Raw genomic sequence first — 11,423 nt, 5'->3', positions numbered from 1 at the left:
TTCGAAGACTCTCCGAATTGTTTTCAGCATCTCGATTATTTAACGTCCAGGAGTTTCGTGAACGTGGAAATGAAGAAGAAGCAGAAAGGCAAACTGATCGATATACTGATATCCTCCTTGCAATATAGCTAGGTGGTGGATTACCACTAGAAGATACCTGTTATTGAATAATTTTAGATACACGATGAATAAAAAGATACACCTTCCCAGTTAGGAATCATCTACCCGCAACGATGGCTACAGTTCGCCTAGTGGATACTACATCATTCTTACCGACACCGTCGCTGTCGTTAGTCACGTGAAAATGATTTTAAAACAAAGTAAAGACATTGAGCTTTAGGGTCAGGATTCAACAATAGTTTGCATCTTTTCAATATCATGAGCTCTCACTCGAAGGTTCAGCAGGCACGAGTGTTGGCTCTTGAAGACATAATTTCACTTTCTCTAACATGCCGTTCGTGAGACGGTACTACGTTGCGAAAATCCAATAGTAAAGGAAACACGATCGGAACTCGAAACTGGAAGCCAACGGCAGAGCTAAACATTATAAAACTCTGTGCTCATCAAGAACTTATCTGCTGTTAACTTCCCCATATCGATAGAAAAGAGGCTACAGTATTTGAGTCCAGCAGATGGTCACATGACTGAAGATCTGTGACAGATTGAATCGAGAATGATATTACGTCTAAGCTACCTATATAGCCATTCTAACGGATGAGCTGTAACCTTGCTCTATGTGGCGAGTGAGGAAAGCAGCAATCCACTCCAACTCTGAATCGGACACATCTTTCGCAGGATCTAAACTCAATTTTTGTCATAAAGATAACTCAATGTTCAGTTACATGACATACATACTAAAAATATACCACGCGCAAAAGAAAGACAAAGCCATTAGGCTGTTCGATTAAACACAAGCCCCATTCACCACACAGTCCTGCGGAATCAGCATTATGTGTGAGAAAAGAGTTCTTGGCCCAACATCAAGATCATCATTATGTACGTATGTGTCGTCTGCGTTCCATTTTGGAGACTGTTACTTCTTATTTAAATTGATCGCAAGTTTGTACCTCTAAGACCTTCCAAAATCAAGAGATCGTGCTCAATACGCTTTTCTCCACCTGCCACGGTGCGCCATTACGCTGACACGTGGTATTTGCTCCATTCTGTGATCACGTGAACAACCTCACATTCTCGACGTGTACTCGTCGTTGAGCTTGCTCCTTGTACTCGTGTACATCAACTCCTGTGTGCTCCATTTCAGCTGACCAAGCTCCTCTAGACATTTGCCCTTATTTTTTCACGTTCACTTATTTTACAAAATGTTCGGGTTTTAGCAGTCACTACCTCCCCGTGCTGTTAATTGCGGTATCAAACGCATACAACCTAACACCACTCGGCGTATATTTCAGTCCACTGAGCACGTGTAGACGGTAATGAATCACGATTGTACTCGTAGGCGTATATCCTAGATACGAGTCCGGACCGGGATATACACACTCTAAATATTCTACGCTAACCCACGCACTGAAAAATTTCCGAATCGCGGTAGTAGCCCTGGGGAGCACCAGGATGTACCCATACTCGAAACTCTTGCTCAAAACAATTGCATGTTCAGTTAGTGCTACTTCTTATTTTTGAGCAATCCGCAACGCAACTATCACAAAACATGTCTTCTGCTGAGGTTCTAGTTCTAAGAGGTACTTTGGAAGGTCACAACGGCTGGGTCACTTCGTTGGCCACTTCTCCAGCTCAACCAAACCTATTGTTGTCTGGTTCTCGTGACAAGTCTCTAATCACCTGGAAATTGACCGGTGACGACCAGAAATACGGTGTCCCAGTCAGATCTTTCAGAGGTCACTCTCACATCGTCCAGGACTGTACCGTCACCCCAGACGGTGAATATGCTTTGTCTGCCTCTTGGGATAAGACCGTGAGATTGTGGGAACTTGCCACCGGTAAGTGTATCCAGCGTTTCGTTGGCCACAAGTCTGACGTCTTGTCCGTCACCATTGACAGACGTGCCTCTCAAATCGTGTCTGCTTCCCGTGACAAGACCGTCAAGGTGTGGAACACTTTGGGTGAATGTATGGTCACTCTATTGGGCCACAACGACTGGGTTTCCCAGGTCAGAGTTGCTCCAAATGAGAACGCTGAAGACGACACCGTCACCGTCATCTCTGCCGGTATGGACAAGGTTGTCAAGGTATGTTAATTTTAATTCTGAAAACTATGGAGGGACCTCAATTGGAATTGCAAGTGGGCGAGGCTCAAGAGCCGCTTCTTGTTGTGTTTTTGAACTGCGACACATGATGTTATACTATATTTGCTACTTCGGACGGGCTCTCGGAGCCCGAATGAGACATATCTTAATCACCAAGATCTCTGATGTCATGTTCAAAAAACGCAGATGAAGCCACTTAGCATCTCCACTTGTAAGGAAAAAACTTTGCGAAAATCATCTTTTTACTAACTTTTAACGTTCAGGTCTGGAACTTGCACTCTTTCCAAATCGAAGCTGACTTCATCGGCCACAACAACTACGTCAACACCGTCACTGCTTCCCCAGATGGAACTCTAGTCGCCTCTGCCGGTAAGGACGGTGAGATCATGTTGTGGAACTTGGGCGCCAAGACCGCTTTGTACACCTTGAACGCCCAGGACGAGGTTTTCGCTGTCGCCTTCTCTCCAAACAGATACTGGTTGACCGCTGCCACCTCCTCTGGTATCAAGATCTTCAACTTGGAAGAAAGAAAGGTTGTTGACGAGCTAAGACCAGAATTCGCTGGCTACAACAAGGCTGCCGACCCACACGCCATCTCCTTGGCCTGGTCCGCCGACGGTCAAACTTTGTTTGCCGGTTACACCGACAACGTCATCAGAGTTTGGCAAGTCATGACTGCCAACTAAATGTTACTTGTATAGAAGAGTATTTAGTATTAGCGTAGTCGCATCAATTTGAATAATTTTGGATTTGAGATGAGGAGGGCACTGGAAATTCGGAACAACTAGTGCGACGAACCTTGTAATTGGAGTTAAACAAAGCTGGAGTAGACAAAGCTAGAGTAGACAAAGCTAGAGTAGACAAAGCTAGCTACTTTTACTCATTCTCTCGAGAGCTAGGTTCACGGTTCGTCTTTCACGTACTCGTGCGCGCCTTCAAGAAACTGTACTCGCCCAAATGTACTCACATGGCGCCGAAGTACTCGTGGCGGACCCTTAATTTCTTATTTATCAGCGTCACACCGTGTCCCCGCATCTCTCCAACAACAATCCGAGTCGCTTGATGACCCTGTTAAAATTAGGGGAGCCTCGATCTAACAATCGACTCCTCCCCCCGGGGTATAAAAGACAACACCGAATCTGTTAAAGGACATTTTTTCCACCCACCAGTTAACTCACATAATTCAAATAACAAACCAGGAATCATAGTAACACTTAACAACGATGGGAGGAATATTCGAAGCTTTCGAAGTCTACAACAAGAACAAACACTCTTCAAACCGCATGTTCGGAGGAGCGTCCAATACGGGCGGAACAAAGACAGATTACGTGTATTCCAGCGAATACCGGGCGCCAAAAAACAAGAAACTGGACAAGAACGAGCTTCTAGGCACTTCTACTGAAAACCCTCAGCTTGAGGCAAAAGCGTTACAGGAGGCTGTAGGAGCGCCCCACATGGTGGATGTGTCGAAACTGTCGCAAGGCGAATTGAACGATTTGATGAAGACGCTACGCAAGGGTGAGCCCAACAACCGGGTGAACTTTTGAATGCGGCGGGAAATCTATACCGGAAATAGCGGTATCTCATAAAACTAGGCAAAATGACAGGCTTTTTTTTCTGCGTTTTGTTTAGTGTACATGAATGTTTTGTAAATTGAATTGAAGAGTAGTGTTTATTGCAAGAGAGGATTTTCTTGAAGCATTATGGGCGGTAACATGTATAAACGGGTATCGTCGAGATAGTTTCAGAGATCCTTATTCACACGGATTATTCACACAGATTACTTACTGGGTGAGCCCTGCAAGATCCTCACAGCACATAAGAGCACTTACTAAGCATAGTGACAACAAGAGTAAAATCACAGTTAGACATGGGTGTTCTGATCGATACTCTCGGAAGTGTGGACAATTCATGAGTAGAATCGCGAGTAGATTTATTCAATTTCAGCGGAAACATGTGGACAACTTTCCATCTTCGTGTGTTCCGCTTCTGTGATGTATGAGAAGCCAATATCAAAATTAAACACCTAAACGAAGTGAACACCGAAGCCAGTGTCCATTAATACATGAACCTGCTCAGATTGCTTACACCACTTCAAGCTACTAGTCATTGGAGATGTGGAGTCTATTTCTCAATCGTAGTGTCGGTAGTCATTGCGCTACTCACAGTACAGCACGGCCCTGACGAGTACAAAAAGTAATTAGATACGGGTTATCTCGAGTCCACTCTTTTTCCCGTATAGAGCGATACTGAGATGAGTTACTCACCTTATTCGAACATTCAAGTAAGCTAATGAGTTATGGTAGGTAGTGTCTGGTAAATTTCCGTCTAAAGGCACATTGTTTATGAGTAGCCGTCAGATTGCACAATAGGGGGAGCTCGTAAGGGTATCATACGCACGTCTCTCGTTCTCTGAATAGTCTGTGAGTATCAAACGAGAATGAGCATCGTATCCGTGCTCCCAGTCCTGGTCTCCTTCAACTCCCCTACCTTTTCGAGCCATATATTAAGTTTCTCACACAACGTCTTTATCAGTCTCAATATGCACGTCTCGAAAACCACCAGCAACCAAATGCACCATGACGCACCAATATGCAATAGAACGTTTAGTGCATGAACATGCGTCTCTCACTTTCTACGTACTCAATTCGTTTTCATCAATTTCACTTCCCACCACTTATGACTCAATTTCAATTTCTTTAAAATTTTTCACATTACTCTATTCACAGTTATTCAAGCGATCAGTGACTGAAGCAGTAGAATAGACTCATCGCCAAAGCACATATAAGAACCTGGTTTTCATTTGTTTAGAATCAAGACTTGTGTTGAGATCGTGAAAATTCAAAAGTCTCAGTTTTTCTGGTATTTCCCCCGCTTTGAATTCGGACCATAAACGTGCGCACAGGCTATTGAACTTTGGATCAGTTTTAAAAAAAAGACGCTTTTTCCAACCAAAATGAGAGCCACTGCAACGAGAACAGCGCTCAGACGCGGTGTTTCGGCGATCCGCGCTACCAAATATACTCCAGTGGGAACCCTGCGGCTGTATAGCGCTTCAGCCGTGAAAACAGGAACGCAGGGCGATTCCAGACCAAGACCCGCGCCAAGCTTCGACATGGAGCTATCACAGACCAGTAAAAACAGCAATAAACATGCTGCGGAACGTGTCCAGAAAGGCCAGCATTCTGCTTCAAATAATAGTGGTATGGATGACTCTTTCATAGGACTAAACGGTGGTCAAATTTTCCACGAAATGATGCGTCGTCACAACGTTGACACTGTGTTTGGATACCCTGGTGGTGCCATTCTGCCGGTGTACGATGCCATTTACGACAGCAAACACTTCAACTTTGTTCTTCCCAAACACGAACAAGGTGCTGGTCACATGGCTGAAGGTTACGCCCGTGCTAGCGGTAAGCCAGGTATCGTTTTGGTGACATCGGGACCAGGTGCCACAAATGTTATCACTCCTATGGCCGATGCCTTGGTCGATGGTACACCCATGGTGGTGTTCACAGGCCAAGTAGCCACTTCTGCTATCGGTACCGATGCTTTCCAGGAAGCAGACGTCATTGGTATCTCGAGGCCATGCACCAAGTGGAACGTCATGGTCAAGACCATCGACGAACTGCCCCGTCGTATCAATGAGGCTTTTGAAATCGCCGTCAGCGGTAGACCAGGCCCTGTGCTCGTGGATCTACCTAAGGACGTCACTTCTGCTGTCCTCAAGAACCCAATTCCAGTTAACACAACGCTACCCTCGTCTGCCCTAGCTCAGCTAACCAGAACGGCTACTCATGAATTCACCGCTTCCAATATCGAAAGAGCTGCTGAATTAATAAATATTGCTAAGAAACCAGTGCTCTACGTGGGAGGAGGTATTCTGGGCTCTGAGAAGGGTCCCAAATTGTTACGCGAGCTAAGTGAGCGTGCACAAATTCCAGTCACCACAACTCTACTAGGTCTAGGTGCTTTCGACCAAAATGACCCCAAGTCTCTTGATATGCTAGGTATGCATGGATCTGCATTTGCTAATCTATCCATGCAGAACGCTGATCTGATTATCGCTTTGGGGACTCGTTTTGACGACCGTGTCACCGGCAGCGTGCCCAAATTTGCTCCAGAAGCCCGCAAAGCTGCTCTAGAAAACAGAGGTGGTATCATCCATTTCGAAATTTCCCCAAAAAACATCAACAAGGTTGTCGAAGCCCAGGTTGCTGTAGAGGGTGATGTCAGCGACAACTTGGAGACTCTCCTGCCTCTGATCAACTCCGTGGAATCGCGCAAGGAATGGTTCGAGAAGATCGAGAGCTGGAAGAGAGACTTCCCATACGATTACCAGAGAGAAAGCACTGGTTCTAAAATCAAGCCTCAAACCGTCATTGCCAAGCTTTCGGACATCGCAAACGCTTCCGAAAAGGAAGTTATCGTTACCACAGGTATCGGTCAACATCAAATGTGGGCTGCTCAACACTGGACATGGACACAGCCTCGCAGTTTCATCACCTCAGGTGGCTTGGGAACTATGGGTTACGGTTTGCCCGCTGCCATTGGTGCCCAGGTTGCTAAGCCTGATGCGTTGGTCATCGACATCGATGGTGACGCTTCTTTCAACATGACTCTAATGGAACTCAGCAGCGCTGTTCAAGCCAACGCACCCGTGAAGATCATGGTTTTGAATAACGAAGAGCAAGGTATGGTTACACAGTGGCAATCGTTGTTCTACGAGCACCGTTACTCGCACACCCATCAATTGAACCCTGATTTCATGAAGCTAGCCGATTCTATGCATCTAAAAGGAATGAGACTTGAAAAGCAAGAGGACATGGAGTCCACTCTCCAAGAATTTGTTAACCACGAAGGTCCTGTTCTTTTGGAAGTCATCGTTGAAAAGAAGGTTCCTGTTTTGCCTATGGTTCCTGCCGGTAAGGGTCTTGACGAATTTATCAACTTCGATCCCGAAACCGAGAGAAAACAGAACGAGCTACGTCGTCAACGTACAGGTGGTAAGCACTGATCGGTACTTTCAGTTAAACAAAGCGTCGCTTTTTTCCAGCATTGCATCTTCAAGACAGCCTTCTGCCGAAGGGAATCTTGAAATACACATCTAAATGTTCTAAAAGGCAGAGCATAAACACTTATCTACTACAAAAATGGCCAGCCATGTATCATATAATCAAAACTCTTCAAAGGCTAACGACCTCTACAAATGTTCTGTTAAACCACATTGAAAAGCTATGAAAGTCCATAACCCTTCTAAAAGAGCTGAAAGTTAGCCAACTTAAACTTCAAAAAGCCCTTCGTGTAAAGTGCTATCAACACTTTTTGTTTGATATAGGGGCTCAAAATTAGCCACACAGTATATGATACACACATACTGACTGAAAACCCAACTGTGAATCGTATTTCTGCAGCGTTGACACCTTTCACTACATGCCAATATGGCTATAATCAAAAGAGGTGCTAGAAACAAGACGGTGGCCGAGCCTACTAAGAGATCTGGCCAGATCAAGAAGGCCACTTTTGAGTCCGGCAAGAAGAAAGAGGTTGGTGTTTCGGATTTGACATTACTTTCGAAAATATCAGATGAGTCTATCAACGAGAACTTGAAAAAGAGATTTTTGAACGGTACCATTTACACCTATATCGGACATGTATTGATCAGTGTCAATCCGTTCCGTGATTTGGGAATCTACACGGACAGCGTGCTTCGTAGCTACATGGGCAAAAACAGATTAGAAGTTCCACCACACGTTTTTGGTATTGCGGAATCCATGTACTACAACTTGAAGGCATATAACGAAAACCAATGCGTTATCATTTCAGGAGAATCCGGAGCAGGCAAGACGGAAGCTGCAAAAAGAATCATGCAGTACATAGCTGCAGCTTCTGATTCACACTCTGACTCTATCGGGAAAATCAAAGATATGGTTTTGGCAACCAATCCTCTATTGGAGTCCTTCGGATGTGCGAAAACTTTGCGGAACAACAATTCCTCGAGGCATGGCAAGTACTTAGAGATTAGATTCAATGCTCAGTTTGAGCCCTGCGCGGGAAATATTACAAATTATTTGCTGGAGAAACAAAGAGTTGTTAGCCAGCTCAAGAACGAGAGAAATTTCCACATATTCTACCAGTTTACTAAGGGTGCATCCGAAAACTACAGACAAACTTTTGGCATACAGCCACCTGAGCAGTACATCTACACTTCAGCATCTGGGTGTACATCCGTGGATACAATTGATGATGTTAAAGATTTTCAGGACACATTGAAAGCCATGCAGGTTATAGGAATCACTCAGCAAGAACAGGATGAGGTTTTCAGATTTTTGTCCGCTATTCTTTGGATCGGAAACATTTCGTTTGAAGAAAACGAAGAGGGCAATGCAAAAGTGCGTGACACATCGGTTACAAATTTTGTAGCCTATTTGCTGCAAGTTGATTCACAGCTGCTGTGTCAGTCTCTAGTCGAGAGAGTTTTGGAAACCAATCATGGTATGAAAAGAGGATCCGTGTACCATGTCCCACTGAACATCGTACAAGCCACTGCTGTCAAAGACGCTCTAGCAAAAGCTATTTACAATAATCTTTTCGACTGGGTTGTTGAGAGAGTTAATGTATCACTACATGCATTTCCAGGCGCAGACAAATCGATTGGTATTCTGGACATATATGGCTTTGAGATTTTCGACTTCAACTCATTCGAACAAATCTGCATTAATTATGTGAATGAAAAACTGCAGCAAATCTTCATTCAGCTAACTCTCAAATCCGAGCAAGAAGAGTATGCTAGAGAGCAAATCGAGTGGTCCCCGATCAAATATTTTGACAACAGAGTAGTATGTGACTTGATCGAAGCTAAGAGGCCTCCAGGCATCATCGCAGCAATGAATGACTCAGTTGCCACAGCGCACGCTGATTCTGATGCTGCAGATCAAGCTTTTGCGCAAAGACTTAATCTGTTTAACAGCAATGCTCATTTCGATCTTAGAGGTTCGAAATTTGTCATCAAGCACTATGCTGGTGATGTGACCTATGATGTTTACGGAATGACTGACAAGAATAAAGATCAATTGCAAAAAGACTTGGTAGAATTAATTGAGACAACGAGTAATTCATTCCTGTCCGCCATTTTCCCTGTGCTCGTAGATCATGGGTCGAAAAAAAGGCCGCCTTCTGCGGGTGATAAAATTATCAAGAGCGCAAACGAACTGGTAGACACATTATCGAAAGCTCAACCATCTTATATCAGAACTATCAAACCCAATCAGACAAAATCTTCCAGTGACTTCAATGATGCACAAGTTCTTCATCAAGTGAAGTACCTTGGTCTCCAAGAGAATGTGCGTATCAGAAGGGCTGGTTTTGCCTACAGACAAACGTTTGATAAGTTCGTTGAGCGGTTCTACTTACTTTCGCCGCAATGTTCGTACGCTGGTGACTATACATGGCAGGGAGACACACTTGATGCCGTGAAGCTTATCTTGAAAGATGCATCCATCCCAACGTCGGAGTACCAGCTTGGTGTCAGTAAAGTTTTCATTAAAACGCCCGAATCACTCTTCGCACTAGAAAACATGAGAGACAAATATTGGCATAACATGGCCGCTAGAATTCAAAGGGCGTGGCGTAGGTTTTTACTAAGAAGGATCGATGCAGCCAGCAGAATTCAACGTGCTATCAGGGAGAAGAAAGGCGGAAATGAGTTTGAAAAGCTCAGAGATTACGGAACCAAATTGCTGGCGAATAGGAAAGAGAGGAGAAGCATGTCCCTCTTGGGCTATAGGGCGTATCTGGGAGATTATTTATCTTGCAACGAGCCAAAGTCGAAAGGATCCTACATCAAAAGACAGGCAGGAATCACTGACAAAGTGGTATTTTCCATCAATGGTGAATCGCTACACTCAAAGTTTGGACGGTCAGCATTGAGATTAAGGAAAACCATAATACTCACTCGTTCAACTCTTTTCGTCATTGGTCAAACCGCTGTTCAAAATCAGATCACTTACACTGTTGACAATAAGGTTGACGTCAATCAAATCAAGTTTGTGAGTCTTACAAATTTGCAAGACGATTGGATCGGTGTATTCGTAGCCAACTCAACACAAGCAGATCCTCTAATCAACTTGTCGTTCAAAACAGAGCTGATAACTCATCTAAAAAAACTTAACAACAAAATCGAGGTCAAAGTCGGTCCTACGTTGGAATATCAGAAGAAGCCTGGTAAAGTACATCTCGTTAAATGCCAGATTAGTGAGTCTGCTCCCAAATATGGTGATTTTTACAAATCTAGTACAATCTCTGTTCGCAGAGGCCATCCTGCAAATTCAAAATCAAAGCCTAAACCTAGAAAGGCGGCTACAACTACTGACCAAGGTGGCTACGTGGCTCCTCAAAGAGTTCATCAACCCCAGCCTGTATCTCAAATGAGCACTGTGAGAAAAGCTCCAGTTAAACCGCCGGCTCCGCAGATAAGACAGAAGAAAGTACCCCCAGCTCCTCCCGCGAAAAAGCAGATTCCTGCCAGCACCATGTCAAACGCGACGGCGAAGATCGCCACATCTGCTGCACAGGCTGTTTATCACCCACAACAGACGGCAGAAGTGGGGAACTCTGCTCAAACAAACTATCAGCCAAACTCAGGTAGTGCACAGAATGGCTCTGTTCGCCACAATACTGAAAGAACAGCTGCAACATCTTATAGCGAGCCGGTCAAAAAGTCACACGTTCCGCCACCCCCACCTCCACCACCACCGGCTGCAAAGCCGTTGATTCCAAAGTTCGTTGCAGCCTATGACTTCGTCGGAACAGGATCTCCTTCGGAATTACCTTTAAATCGTGGCGATGTTGTCTACATCTCTAAACAAGAGCCTAGCGGCTGGTCGCTAGCCAAGACACTCGATGGCTCTAGGGAGGGCTGGGTACCAACTGCTTACATGGCCGAGCATAACGAGGCTGCACCAGCTTCTAGGCAACCGATGGATACGTCGTCCTCGAGTGTAACAAATATCGCCACTGTTGCATCGGCTACCGTTGCAGGGTCAAATACAGCTTCAGCAGCGATATCCGCTGATTCGTCTGCTAATGTTTCGGCTGACGCTTTGACGTCTGCTCTTGCAGCGCGTGCTGACAAAATGCGGCTGGAGAGCGATGATGAAGATGATCAGGCTTCTGAAGATGACTGGTGATATGCAGATGAAGG

At 44.8% G+C, this 11,423-nt stretch overlaps 4 protein-coding genes across 4 annotated transcripts; all 4 read left to right on the top strand.

The window, feature by feature from the left end:
* Window positions 1-1,666: 1,666 nt before the first annotated feature.
* On the top strand, window positions 1,667-2,907 carry ASC1 (LALA0S08e05820g1_1; the record flags this gene model as incomplete). The annotated part of the gene is made up of 2 exons (XM_022771187.1): window positions 1,667-2,203; window positions 2,485-2,907. The coding sequence occupies 2 exons, from the start codon at window positions 1,667-1,669 to the stop codon at window positions 2,905-2,907; spliced, it is 960 nt and encodes a 319-aa protein (XP_022629792.1).
* Window positions 2,908-3,444: 537 nt separating this feature from the next.
* On the top strand, window positions 3,445-3,768 carry SPG4 (LALA0S08e05798g1_1; the record flags this gene model as incomplete). The annotated part of the gene is made up of 1 exon (XM_022771186.1): window positions 3,445-3,768. One exon carries the CDS (start codon window positions 3,445-3,447, stop codon window positions 3,766-3,768), a length of 324 nt encoding a protein of 107 aa, XP_022629791.1.
* Window positions 3,769-5,177: 1,409 nt separating this feature from the next.
* On the top strand, window positions 5,178-7,238 carry ILV2 (LALA0S08e05776g1_1; the record flags this gene model as incomplete). The annotated part of the gene is made up of 1 exon (XM_022771185.1): window positions 5,178-7,238. One exon carries the CDS (start codon window positions 5,178-5,180, stop codon window positions 7,236-7,238), a length of 2,061 nt encoding a protein of 686 aa, XP_022629790.1.
* A 424-nt stretch (window positions 7,239-7,662) lies between these two features.
* LALA0_S08e05754g (LALA0S08e05754g1_1) lies at window positions 7,663-11,409 on the top strand (the record flags this gene model as incomplete). The annotated part of the gene is made up of 1 exon (XM_022771184.1): window positions 7,663-11,409. The coding sequence occupies one exon, from the start codon at window positions 7,663-7,665 to the stop codon at window positions 11,407-11,409; it is 3,747 nt and encodes a 1,248-aa protein (XP_022629789.1).
* Window positions 11,410-11,423: the final 14 nt, after the last annotated feature.

The sequence above is a fragment of the Lachancea lanzarotensis genome, scaffold LALA0S08 (assembly GCF_000938715.1).
Source record: "Lachancea lanzarotensis genome assembly LALA0, scaffold LALA0S08, whole genome shotgun sequence".
Classification (NCBI taxonomy): domain Eukaryota; kingdom Fungi; phylum Ascomycota; class Saccharomycetes; order Saccharomycetales; family Saccharomycetaceae; genus Lachancea; species Lachancea lanzarotensis.
The sequence above is the reverse complement of the archived record's forward strand: the minus strand, read 5'-3'. Positions and strand labels throughout refer to the sequence as shown.